General features: G+C 36.5%; 1 protein-coding gene across 4 annotated transcripts in view; it reads left to right on the top strand.

The window, feature by feature from the left end:
- The window catches only part of METTL8 (methyltransferase 8, tRNA N3-cytidine), a 176,702-nt gene that overhangs the window by 47,047 nt on the left and 115,144 nt on the right, over window positions 1-14,511 (top strand). For all 4 annotated transcript variants that reach the window (XR_003612358.2, XM_088021640.1, XM_028123646.2 and 1 more), the window contains exon 4: window positions 12,355-12,446. Coding sequence is in view for 3 of the 4 variants with exons in the window: in XM_088021640.1 (XP_087877766.1) it covers window positions 12,355-12,446 (92 nt within the window). In the remaining variant the exon portion in view is untranslated. The remainder of the gene's footprint in view (window positions 1-12,354; window positions 12,447-14,511) is intronic.

The raw sequence follows: 14,511 nt of genomic DNA on the forward strand, positions 1-14,511 counted from the left end.
TTAAATGATTTTTCACTACCATATATCAAAGTTAACATATAGAATATTTGTTATATTGTTAGAAAAGCATTTAAACCTTTTGCTATAAAGGACAGTAGACATAGAAAGTTGACCCAGGAGGAAGTACATTGAGCATATGGGGAAATAGACAACAGTAAAAGGAGTACAAATTAAACAATAAGGTACCTTTTTATATCTATTAAAATAGTATCAAAAAAGAAAAAGGGGGGGCATGGGTGGCTCAGTTGGTTAAATGTCCAACTCTTGATTTCAGCTCAGGTCATGATGTCAGGGGCATGAGATTGAGCCCCACATGGGGCTCCGCACTGGGCATGGAGCCCGCTTAAGATTCTCTCTCCCTCTCTCCCTCTGTCCCTCCCCTGTTCTCTTTCTAACAAAAAAAAGAAAAAGAAAAAGAAATTTCAGATAACACCCAATCCTGGTTAGCATTGTAAATTAATATAATCTGGTTATCTTTTATTTTTTATTTGTCTCATTTGTTCTTTTCGCTGCTAGCTTATTAGCTATACATCTTTACATTATTTTTACATATTATTCTAGAAAAATAGTTTCAAAATTGTGGTCTCAGAACCTCTTTTCACTCAAATCTTTGAGGATCTGAAAAAAACTTTTATTTATCTGATTTGTATCTATTGATTTTTTCCATATTAGAAATCAAAACTGAGACGTTAAAAATAGTTAATTCATTGTAAAACAACAATAATCAATCCATTACATGTCATGAAAATATCTGTTTCCCCAAAAGAGTGGCGTTGTTTTTTGGTTTTTTTTTAAGATTTTATTTATTTATTCAACAGAGAGAAAGAGCACAAGCAGTGGGAGCATCAGGCAGAGGGAGAGGGAGAAGCGGGCTCCCTACTGAGCAGGGAGGATGAGGCAGGGCTCAATCCCAGGACCCTGGGATCATGACCTGAACCAAAGTCAGGTGCTTAACAACTGAGCCACTCAGGTACGGGCATTGTTTTAAATGTTTGCCAGTCTCTTTAATGTCTGGCTTTTTTTTTTTTAAAGATTTTATTTTATTTATTTGAGAGAGAGAGAGAGCGAAAGAGCACAATGGGGGAGGGGCAGAGGGAGAGGGAGAAGCAGATTCCCTGCTGAGCAGGGAGCCCAACACAGGGCTCGATCCCAGAACCCTGGGATCAGGCACCTAACTGACTGAGTCACCCAGGTACCCCATCTCTAATGTCTGGCTCAATGGAAAAAGCTGGATTCTCATTTGTTTCTTCATTCCATCTGTTGTGATATGTTGTTTTAGATTGAATTATATGAAGAAAATTTGACCACAAACAGATATGTGCTAGTAAAGGAGTTTTTTAATAGCATTTTAAGATAATTGTAGGTATGTTTCCTGATATTACACTAAATCTCAGCAGTGGTATTTCTTAGTTGCAATATGGAATACAAAACCATAACAATTATATTTCATTGATACATCTTGCACTTTGATTGGATATTTTACCTCTGCATCCTTTTATAACGTTTGCTATGCATGGATCATTTAAAAAAGTTTGATTACCTGTTTTATGTAAATCTTTCAGATTTGACACATTTCCTTATACAGTATTTAAAAATCACTTTTGTAATATCACCAGTATTTTCATCAGGAAAATCTTTTAAGTATTGGGAAACTGTCAATTCATGGTGGTGGACACAACTTTTCAAAATTCTAATTTTTGCTTTAAAACACAAAATTTATCTTTGGCAGCAAAAATTGTCATTTATTTTTCTTAAAATGCAGGCTCATTTCATTTACTTTTTTATTCTTTTGTAGGGGGGGAGGGGCTGAGTGTGAGGGAGAGAAAGAATCTTAAGCAGGCTCCACACCCAGTGCAGAACCTGATGCAGGGCTTAATCCCACGACTCTGAGATCATGACCTGAGCCAAAATCGAGAGTCAGACACTTAGCTGACTGAGCCACCCAGGCACCCCTCATTTTACTTACTTTTAAGATATGCCAGATACCCAAGTCTGAATAACTATAGTTTGTCTACAGTTGCTCTTTCAACTAAAAATAGCATTCCCTGAAGAAAAAAAAAAGCAGATAATTCAGTTCACAGTGTAAACAATGATAGTAGTGCTTTTCTACAAGTCAGTCATCATACTTCCAAATGCAGCAAAAGTCCTTTATGCATGTCTCCCATTTTGTCACATAGAATATTAAACATGTGTACCCAAGGGTCAATATTTTATAAAATAATTTTTACTGCTTTATCAGGCACGTTCTTTAGTGAAATAGATTGTTTTTAAACAAAAATTGGTGAATTCTTTACCACCCACTGGATGCTGGTATAGAATTCACAACTACTAGTACATTTTGTTGCCACTGTCTTATTTAGTATTAGGGCAGTTGCACTTTGTTGCACCACCACTGTTTTTATGCTATCAATGCAATTGTCAGTACAGTGAAAAAGGCAAATAGCAGGATTATATGGAAATAGTTTTGACTTAGTGAACCACCTGAAAGGGTGGACAACACTTTGATAACCATAGTCCTAGAGATTACAGTGTTACTGTAATTATCTTCAGTTCCTTCCTCAACTTGATACAGTTAGAATTAATATTGTGAGGGGCACCTGGTGGCACAGTCAGTTAAGTGTCTGACTCTTGGTTTTGGCTCAGGTCATGATCTCGGGGTCCTGGCATTGAGCCCCATGTCGCTTCTGCACTCAGTGTGGAGTCTGCTTGGGACTCATTCTCCCTCTCCCTCCATCCCTCCCCACCATGCTCTCATTCTCTAAAAAAATAAATAAAAAATCTTTTTTTTTTAAGGCATTAATATTGTACCATATAATATAAAATGTAAGAAGATTGCAATAATATGATTCTACTTACCCATTCAATGTGTGTTATACTGTTGCCATATAGTTTACTTCTATCTATGTTGTAAGCTCTATAATTCAGTTACTATTTTTGCTACATATAGTTAGTAATTTTTTAAAGAAATTAAGAAAAAGTATAAAAACATTGTATTTTATAGTTACCACATATTTATCATTTCTGGTCTCTTTATTCTACCCTATGCATCTGAGTCTCCATCTAGTACCATTTTCCTTTAGCCTGAAGAACTTTCTTTAACATTTCTTCTATTATCGATTCTGCTGGTAACAAATTCTTTTAAATTTTGTTTATCTGAAAATGTTTTTATTTTTAAATTCTGAAAGATATTTTCACTTCGTATAGAATTCTAGATTGACAGACTTTTTTCTTTCAGTACTTTAAAGATGTCATTCATTTGTGTTCTGGCCCCCATTGTTTCTAATAAGAAGTCAGCTGGCATTTGCATTGCTTTTCCCTTTTCCATAATAGCTCCTTTTAATATTTCTTTTTACCTTTGGTTTTTAGCAGTTTTCTGTGTACTTATCATGCCTGGGGTTTGCTTTGCTTCCTGGATTATTATTTTTTTTAATCAAATTTGGAAAAACTTTAGTCAGTATTTCTTCAGTTTTTGGGGGGTTTTTATTCTCATTCACTCTGTCTCTTCTATTACTGGTTCTTCAACTTGTGTGTTTCTTAGACCCAGTTGGTATCGTCCCATAGATTATAAAGACTTGTACATTTTTTTCCAATTTTTTTTCTCTGTTCTCAGTTTGGATAATTTCTATACCTTTAAGTCTTTAAGTTCACTGACCTTTTCTTTCTGTAGTGCTCATTAGTTGTTAAGACTACCCAGTGAGTTTTTCATTTCAGATATTGTATATGGGTTAGTTCTAGAATTTCCTTTTAATAGTTTCCATTTCTTTGCAGAGGTGTCCCCATCTATTAATCCATTCTGTCCATCTTTTCCTTTAAATCTTTGAACATTTTTAAAAGCTATTTTGTACTAATCCTAACACTTGTATACTAATTCTAACATTTGAGTTTTCTCAGTCTGTATGGCTGCCTTTTCTCTTAATTAGGGATCATATTTTCTACTTCTTCACATGCTAATAGTTTTGATTGTGTGGTGGACATTATGGATGATATCTTATATGGAATCTGGATTATGTTTTCTTACTTTAAAGGCGTTGAATTTTTTTCTGGCAAGTGGTTGTATTATTGCCAAATCTTTTTGGTCAGGTGAGATAGATTTTTTTTTAAATTGTTTATTTAAATTCAGTCTAGTTAACATATAGTGTATTATTAGTTTCAGGAGTAGAATTTAGTGATTCATCAGTTGCATGTAACACCCAGTGCTCATTACATCAAGGTCCCTCCTTAATGCCCATCACCCCGTTACCCCATCCCACCACCCTCCTCCCCTCCAGCCACCCTCAATTTGTTTCCTATAGTTAAGAGTTTCATATGGTTTGCCTCTTTCTCTGTTTTCATCTTATTTTATTTTTCTTCCCTTCCCCTATGTTCATCCATTTTATTTCTTAAATTTCACATATGAGTGAAATCATATGGTATTTCTTTCTCTGACTGACTTATCTCACTTAGCATAATACCCTCTAGTTCCATCCATATTGTTGCAAAGGCAAGATTTCATTCTTTTTGATGGCTGAGGAATATTCCATTGTATATATATATACCACATCTTCTTTATCCATTCATCTGTCGATGGACATCTAGGCTCTTTCCATAGTTTGGATATTGTGGACACAGCTACTACAAATATTGGGGTGCATGTGCCCCTTGGAATCACTATTTTTGTATCCTTCAGGTAAACACCTGGTAGTGCAATTGCTGGGTCATAGAGTAGTTCTGTTTGGGCCTGGTTAGTACTTGGGTGGGAGGGTTAGTTCTGTTTTTAAAGGTGAGGTGTGATGTTAGGTGTTGTTAGGGTGAGACTATTTTGATATTGTCCTGAATCAAGTGTGGATCTTATTCCTATGGCATGGCATATCTGGGGTCTTAACTGAATAATGGAGGTGTTCAGAGAGACCTCTCCACTCTGGCTTATCCAGAATTCCAATATCTCCAAGCACTGCACTGCCTATGTCCAGTCAGTTCTCTTTGTGCTACCTTCACCCATCAGGACCTGTGGAGTCTGTCCTGTTGGTGAATAGCCAGCACTAGTTAAACATTAGGAGAACTCTCTTGTGAACTTTAGGAGCCTGCCCCTCTGTCCAGCCCCCTTTTCTTCAGTATTCTAATGGATAAAGTTTCACACCTCAGCAACTCTGAACCCCTGATCTCTGCCTTCTCAACTCAAAAAAGTGCCACTCAGTAAGACAGCCACGCTCTGCTTGGGCTCTACCTCTGCATTATAGTCTAGAACATGTTCCTGAAAGAAAACCAGGGTGAATGTGGGGACTGACCTTTTGTGTTTCTCTTCTTTTAAGGATCACAGTCCTGCACTGTCTGAAATGTAATCCAGTGCCTAAAAACAATTCCTTCATATATTTTTTCCAGTTTTATCATTGTTTTTGGTAGGAGGGTAAGCCCATTACGACATACTCTGTCATGGCCAAAATTACAAGTCCTATTCAGCAGTTCTAAGTCATAATTATGAAAATTTTATAGCTATGTAGAAAAATGTTTGTGTATATGTGTGTACACATATACAGGAATGGAACTTGAAAACTTAAGAACTGTTAATCTGTTGGGATATTTAAATGAAAGGTTAGAACTTTTTCCCTTTAAATTTTTCCATTATTATAATCATAATTATGTAATAAATATGGTTTTGTTATGGAATTAAGGATTATTGAAATAATTTTAAGCAGAAACTAATAACCTCCATTTCTTCCTTTTATGTAAGAATATATTTTTTTTATTTTTTTAAAGATTTTATTTATTTATTTGACAGAGACAGAGATAGCAAGAGCAGGAACAGAAGCAGTGGGAGTGGGAGAGGGAGAGCAGGCTTCCTGCCAAAGAGGGAGCCTGATGTGGGACTCAATCCCAGGACCTTGGGATCATGACCTGAGCCGAAGGCAGATGCTTAATGACTGAGCCACCCAGGCACCCAAAAATATATTTTTTTAAAGATTTATTTTTTAGAGAGGGAGAAAGAGAGAGAACGTGAGTGAGGGGCAGAAAGAGAGAGAGAGAATCCCAAGCAGACTCCATGCTGAGCATAGAGCCTGATGCAGGGCTCAATCCCATAAGCCCGAGATCACGACCTGAGCCAAAACTAAGAGTTGGATGCCCAACCAACTGCACCACCTAGGCACCCCCAAGAATATTTTATTTTTAATTCAGTAGTTACCTAAAATTTGTTAAATTTGTCTTTAAATTTTGTTTAGTAATGAGACTCTTACATACACAGTAAATGACAAAGACAGAAAAACATTCTATCCACATAGCTTGCACTGGGTGCTTTAGTTTATATGTGATTATTAAAAATTATAATAGTAAGTGGTACCATATTCAGAATTTTTGATAGGATCCTCAAAAATATTAGTACCCAAGCTAAACAATTGGGGTCTGTGTGTGTATGTGTTTTAACTTTTCCAAAATAAACCGAATGCACAATTATTTAGACTGTTACTGTAATCAACTGTGAAAGCAAGGAATCATTATTCAATTATACTTTATATATGGAAGGAATAGGAAATACATATGCATATTCATGAGCTGAGGTCATAAAACTCACAATTACTACAAAATTATAAGACAAATTCTATCAGCCATGTAAAAATTTCTTACTCAAAAATTCTCTTTTAGTTTTGAGATTTCTTTTTCTCAAATTCACATTTTCAGGAAAAATATTAAATATATTTTGTATTTTCTGCTCAATTCTCTTTTTTTAAGAAAACATATCTTCTTTTTTATTATAAGGATTGCTGGATTTTCCGTTAAGAAGAATGACATAAAATTTAACGACCATTGTTATATGTCTTAAACATATAGCTTTTTTGTAAATATATATATTTTTAAGTTACCTCTAGTTGAGGGGTGCTTGGGTGGCTCAGTTGGTTAAGCATCCAAATACTGATTTGGCTCGGGTCATGATCCTCAAGGTTGTGAAATCAAGCCCCGCATTGGGCTCCACGCTGGGCATAAAGCCTACTTAAGATCTCTCCCTCTCCCCTTGTCGCTCTGCCCACCCACCAAAAAAAATGACCTCTAGTTGAAGCAACTTTAATATTAATATTAAGGAAATTTTAAAACCATTATCTCTTAATTCCACTATTCTAACATGCTTGTTTTTATTTCACCCAATGTTTCTATAATTTTATTTAGTTGTGATTATAATATGTGTACAATTTCGGAATCTGCTGTTTTAACCTCATGTTGTTTCATAAACACTTTTCCATGTTGCCACATAAACTTCATATTTATCATTTTAAATATCTGCATAATATTCATTTAAGTTACCATAATTCTTTCATTACCCTATCACTGAGATTGTTTCTTGCTATTATATTTGGTATTCTAGAGAATGTCATTTTATAGGTACTTCTCTATACAGAAATTCTCTGTTCTTTTGAGTTACTTCATTACAATAAATTCCCAGAAGCACAACTCATAGGTCAAACAGTATGAACCATTTTTTTCCTTTGGTGGTAATGACAATGGTTGTTAAATACCTGATTATTTCAGTTGGTTAGTTATTTGTCTCTATGTTTACATTTCTATTGAAATTGTATTTTTTACTTACAAACCTGAATGATTCTTATTGCTATCTGTTGGGTTTTTGTCTATGTGAATCAGACTCTTCTAATATAAAGAAATGCCATAAAGCAGCAGGTTTTAAGGAAGTCCCCATAAATACAGTAGGAACGTTTTACAGCTTTCTGTGGGGATTCTGTATACAGTGGAAAATCTGTTCTGCAGGGGCTTAGGGTATAATATTCCCCTCACTTAGCAGTTAAGAAAATGAAGCAACATAAAGAATAGTGTAAGGAAGTTAGAGCAATTTAAGAAATAACCAAATCTATTAAATACTCAGGAAGAAGCAAGTTAAACTAACAGTTTAAAACATGCTTCAAGCTAAAGACCCTATATACTCTTATTGTCTCAAAGCTTGGTTTTTTATTTTTACAGGGAATGGGTTGTTCTGTTCTCTTTCTTCTTTGCTGTAGAAATGTATAGATGAGAAACTTGTACCCAGCCTTAGAAGCCCTATTTTTTCAATAAATTACTTTTTGTCTTTAATATCATAGCTATCATTTAATAATATTCTATATGTATTTATATATACAGAGTATAAAATATAATTGCCAGCTCCAAGTTAAGTTATGTGATTGCTCACACATATTAAAATAAGTCAAAACAAAAATCTGGGGTTTTTTAAAAAATTCTTTATTAACATATAATGTATTATTTGTTTCGGGGGTATAGGTCTGTGATTCATCAGTCTTACACAATTCTCAGCGCTCACCATAGTACCTACCCTCCCCAGTGTCCATCTCCCAGCCACCCCATCCCTCCCACCCCCCTCCACTCCAGTAACTCTCAGTTTGTTTCCTGAGATTAAGAGTCTCTTATGGTTTGTCTCCCTCTCCAGTTTCGTCTTGTTTCATTTTTCCCTCCCTTCCCCTATGATCCTCTGTCTTGTTTCTTAAATTCCTCATATCAGTGAGATCATATGATACTTGTCTTTCTCTGATTGACTTATTTCACTTAGCATAATACCTTCTAGTTCCATCCATGTTGCAAATGGCAAGATTTCATTTTTTGATAGCTGCATAATATTCCATTGTATATATATATATATACCACATCTTCTTTATCCATTCATCTGTTGATAGACATCTAGGTTCTTTCCATAGTTTGGCTATTGTGGACATTGCTGCTATAAACATTGGGGTGCATGTGCCCCTTCGGATCACTACATTTGTATCTTTGGGGTAAATACCCAGTAGTGCAATTGCTGGGTTGTAGGGTAGCTCTATTTTCAACTTTTTGAGGAAACTCCATACTGTTTTCCAGAGTGGCTGCACCAGAATCTGGGTTTTTTTTTTTTTTTTTTTTTAAGATTTTATTTATATGAGAGCGAGAGCATGAGCAGGGGCCGGGAGGGACAGAGGGAGAAGCAGACTCCCCACTGAGCAGGGAGCCCCACAGGCACAGGGCTCCATCCCAGGACCCTGAGATGATGACCTGAGCTGAAGGCAGATGCTTAACTGACTGAGCCACGAGGTGCCCCCAAAAGTCTGTTCTAATTTCATTCATTAAAGCAAGTGGACAAAGCTGCTTAATGATTATTTGGACTGTGGATGATTGGGTTTTACTTGAAAAAATGGTAGTTAAATTTTCATCTTTGGAACTCTGATTTTTTAACATCATCATTTACTTGTCCTGAGAATTTCAATACACCAATTTTGATCCTTCTTAAAGGAAAGCAGTTTCTCACCTTTCGGTGGTGTGTTTATAGCCAGGTCACTGGAATATACACTCTCATATCTGATTGCATAAACATTACTTAAAATAGTACCAAGCTTATCATCATTCCACCCAAAGCAACTCCTTATTCTGTCTTGGTTACAAGCCCCACTCCCAAACACACACACTCTTTCCTTGATACTAATAGAGTCATTCTTGACACTATTCTTCTTTATCTCCCAGCAGCTAGTTAACCTCCAGGTCACAGACACAGTTTTTGTCACAGTGGCTCCCCTCTGCTCTGCCTTTCTGTTTGCCGTCGCCACCACCTTAGTCCTGGGAATCTTTACTCCTAGACCACTGCAACAGACTTCTCATTGGTCTCCCTTCCACCAGTTCTTCCCCACTTCATTTTATCTTGCACATTATTAAACTGTTCACACTTAAGATCATTTGAAATCTGACCATTACCCAGCTGCCAGCTTCATAATGAAATGTATAAATTGCCCCACCTCCTTTCCCCCTAACCTGAGCCCAAACTCACCTCCCTCTCAAGCCTTCCTATTTGCCCAAACTAGCATTAATTGGCTACATTTGCATACAATAGATGCTAATCAAGTAGGCTACATTGTATTATCATTTATATTATTATCATTGATAATACCAATGTATTATTCTTACATTGTTAATCTGCCTGCCTCAGGAGCATATAAACCCCGTTATGGCCAGGATTAAGTCTTAAATCTCTCAGTATCCCCCACTGTCTTAGTAGACAGTAATAGACTACTGTTGAAGAGGATGGACTTTGAAGTGAGACAAACCTGGGTTTGAATTCTGGTTCTGTCACTTAAGGGCTATATGACCTTGAGTAGGCTCCTAAATTTCTGTTTCCTCTTATGCAAAATGAGCATGATTATAAGCCCCTCATAGGGTTTTTGAAAGGATTAAACAAGACATATATGTGGGGTGCCTGGGTAGCTCAGTCATTAAGCATCTGCCTTCGGCTCAGATCATGATCCCAGGGTCCTGGGATCTAGCCCCGCATCAGGCTCTCTGCTCTGCGGGAAGACTGCTTCTCCCTCTCCTGCTCCCCCTGCTTGTGTTCCCTCTCTGGCTGTCTCTTTCTCTGTCAAATAAATAAAATTTTAAAAGAAAAAAAAAGACATATATGTATGTAATATGGTTGGCACAATGCCTAACAACATAATAAATAATAATAGTAATTATCTTTATAATTATGATTATGCTAAATGCTCAATTAATGTTTATCAGCTACCATTATCATACATGTCAAGAATCTGATATTTCACCCTTTTTTCAACAGTGAGATAGCTACAAATATAATAATGTGAGAGATTTTTCTTACAGTTATCAATAGGCTACATGGAGCTTGAATTTTGGATATGTGGCCTCTTTGTTGTTTAGAAAAATGGTTTATTCCAGGAAATTACATCACTCATTTATAACCTTAGCTCTTGCAAAAAAGGAAATACAAATTTTGTAAAAACAAACCCAAGAAACCCCCACCTTTTTTGTATAAAGATGTTGCTTCTATTCCATGAAGACATTTTAGCAACAGAAAATAGTATCTTCTCACATAGGAAGTATAAATTCTGAAACTGAAAATACTTACAGTATTTTCAGATCTTGGAAAGTTGACTCTCTTATATACTATATCAACTAGTCTATCATTTAAATGTTAAAGAATCCATTTACAGAAAGTAAGGCAACCAATAAGAAAAATCTAAAGTTACTTAAAAGACTGAGGGTACCAAAAAACAAATAATCCATTCAAGAAATGGACAGAAGACATGAGCAGACACTTCTCCAAAGGAGACATACAAATGGCTAACAGACACATGAAAAAATATTCAACATCACTTGCCATCAGGGAAATACAAATCAAAACCACAATGAGATACCACCTTACACCAGTTAGAATGGCAAAAATTAACAAGACAGGAAACAAGTTTTGGCGACAATGTGAAGAAAGGGGAACCTCTTACACTCTTGGTGGGAATGCAAGCTGGTACAGCCACTGTGGAAAACAGTATGGAGGTTCCTGAAGACGTTAAAAATAGAGCTACCCTACGACCCAGCAATTGCACTACTGGGTATTTACCCCAAAGATACAGATGTAGTGAAAAGAAGGGGCACATGCACCCCAATGTTCATAGCAGCAATGTCTGCAATAGCCAAACTGTGGAAGGAGCCGAGATGTCCTTCAACAGATGAATGGATAAAGAAGATGCGGTTCATATATGCAATGGAATATTACTCAGCCATCAGAAAGGATGAATACCCACCATTTGCATCAACATGGATGGAACTGGAGGGGATTATATTAAGTGAAATAAGTCAAGAAGAGGAAGACAATTATCATATGGTTTCACTCATATGTGAAACATAAGGAATAGCGTGGAGGGGAAGAGAGGTAAAATTGAATGGGAAGAAATCAGAGAGGGAGACAAACCATGAGAGACTCTGGACTCTGGGAAACAAATCGAGGGTTACAGAAGGGTGGGGAGTGGGGGGAGGAGGTAACTGGGTGATGGGTATTAAGGAGGGTACATGTGGTGATGAGCACTGGGTGTTATATGCAACTAATGAATCGTTGAACACTACATCAAAAACTAATGATGTACTATATGTTGGCTAACTGAACATAAAAAAAAATGAGGGTAAGTACAAAATATTTTAAAACTTACATCTCTTTGATAGTGAAGTATTAGAATATAAGTATTATAAAAGGATATTAAAAAGCTATTAAAGAGTGCCATATTCATAAATGAACAAGAAGGCAAATAAACTTAGCCTTAGAGTAAAATACAGCAAACCGTACTAGCACCCAAATAATCACGCACCATAGTGCTCCTGGGACATGACTTCAGCAGTCATTTCCAAAAGGTGGTTGGGGCTTGCCACACAGATACATTTTAACAGAAGAACTGTAGGAGTTCTAGGGTTGTACCTGCACTATCAGAAGAAGCAGCTGACACAAAATATATTCATTCAACATGGAATTAGTTTGTATCTTTGCCTTTGATTATTCTAGAAAGAAAGATGTATCCCTTGTCACCCTTTTGCTGCCTTCGATTATGAAGCAGGTTTTACAGCCTTTTCATTTTTTGATAGGGATCACATGCAATGGTCTGAAGAAGAAGCAGCAGCAGCCAGAAAAAAAGTAGAGGACAACTCGGCTGTGCGAGTCCTTCTAGAAGAACAAGGTAGGCAACTACACTCTAGCTCCTGGAGCCTGGTTTTTCTGTTTGGCCTTCCGCTGATTCAGGTCACACGTTCTCCTCCTAATTGTGTCATTACTTTGGAAAGTTCTTCACTTCGACCTCTGCCAATCCATTTGGGAGAATTCCATTGTTCTAGTGTAGTGGGACCAAAGTTAGTAAAATAAATTATGGATTGACTCTTTAGTTGCTTTTTTGGTAATCATGGTATTACCTTTTTCTGGGAGATACACACAAAGAGATTTTAAAATTTCCCTCTTGCTATACATCTTTTAGTCTGCTGTTGTGCATTGTACTGGCCAGGAGCGTTTAACAAATTCAGAAACTTGGAGCAAAAATGGTATAGTCATATCAAAGTGTTGTGGCCTTTTAGGATAAACATCAAGTTTCATAGGATTCAAGGTACTTTTCTTGGAAGCCTTTTGATATTCCGAGTTTGAGGTGAGACCTTGCTAATCTTCAAATCTGGCTTCTAAAAAAATTGGCTAATGCTATTATCACAAAAACAGAAAATAACAAGCGTTGGTGAAGATGTGGAGAAATGAACCATTAGGCACTGTGGAATTGGTAAAATTGTAAAATGGTGCAACCTCTATGGAAAATAGTATGGACGTGCCTCAGAAAATTAAAAATGGAACTACCATATGATCTAGCAATCCCACCTCTAGATAGAGAGCCAAAAGAATTGAAAACAGGGTCTTGAAGATATATTCACACACCCATGTTCGTAACAACTCTAGTCACAGTAGGCAAAAGGTAGAAGCAACCCAGATGTCCATTGACAGGTAAATGGATAAACAAAATTTGGCATATACGCAGAATGGAGTATTAGCCTTGAAGAAGAAGAAAATCCTGTCACATTCTACAACATGGATGAACCTTGAAGATATTATGCTAAATGAAATAAGCCTATCACAAAGAAGGCAAATACTATACGATTCCACTTATATAAGGTATCTAAAGTAGTCAAATTCATAGAAACAGAAAGTAGAATGATGGTTACCAGGGCTGGGGGAGGAGGAAACACAGAGTTGTTTAACAGATACAGAATTTCAGATTTGCAAGATGAAAAAGTTCTGGACATCTGTTTCACAACAAAGTGAATATACTTTACTGGACTGAACACTAAAAAATGGTTAAGATGGCAAATTTTCTGTTATGTGTTTTTTACCACATTTTTTTTTAAAGCACACTAAAAAAAATCTGGTCTGTGTCCTCACTGCCATAGCTAGGAACCCATATACACTTTGACCAACACATGCATTCTCAAGATAAGCTTTTCTTCCTTGTTTTTCTTAAAATGATTAAAACAGCTTGGTTCTTCTTTCTTTAAAAAAAAAAAAAAAGTTTATTGAAGTACCAGACACACAGAGAAATTTTCACAACTCCTATATGAATTGTCACAAAACTCAATGAATTTTCCCAACATCCACATCAAGAAACAGAATATTACCATTAATCCAGAAACTTCCTCATTTTCTGTCCCAACAACAGTACTTCCCCCAACCCCTGTGACCCCTCAAAGAGCAACTATTATTCTGGCTGCTGCTTTTTTTTTTTTTTTTAATAATATATTCTGGCTTCTAATACCCTAAGTTACTTTTACAGAACCGCTTGGTTCTGGTCATCATGATTTCTCGATCATTCTTGTAGCAGTGTCAGTGGGGTACCCACTAGATAGAGCGAGTGTCCGAAAACTATGGCCAGGAGCCAAATCCAGCCAGCTGCCTGTTTTTATAAATAAAGTTTCATTGGAACACGGACATACTCATTTGTTTACGTATTGTCTGTGGCTGCTTTTGAGCTCTATCTATGCAGTTGAGTAGTGATTAACAGAGACTGTACATAGCCCACAAAGACTACTTACTGTCTGGCCCTTTACAGAAAAGTTTGCCAACCCCTGTGATAGAATTTTGTTTCCAGATTGAGCCTACGTTCTGAAACTCCCCTGGGAAAGATGTTTGAATTCCTCTGTGCAAGCCAAGCATTAGCGAAGATACTAATCTCACTGATAGTTAACTGTTATTCTAGTGACTTCCAGTCTACAGTT

This window comes from Eumetopias jubatus, unplaced genomic scaffold, assembly GCF_037043125.1.
Source record: "Eumetopias jubatus isolate StellerSeaLion01/CBP00866 unplaced genomic scaffold, mEumJub1_p1.0 scaffold_3, whole genome shotgun sequence".
Taxonomy (NCBI): Eukaryota; Metazoa; Chordata; class Mammalia; order Carnivora; family Otariidae; genus Eumetopias; species Eumetopias jubatus.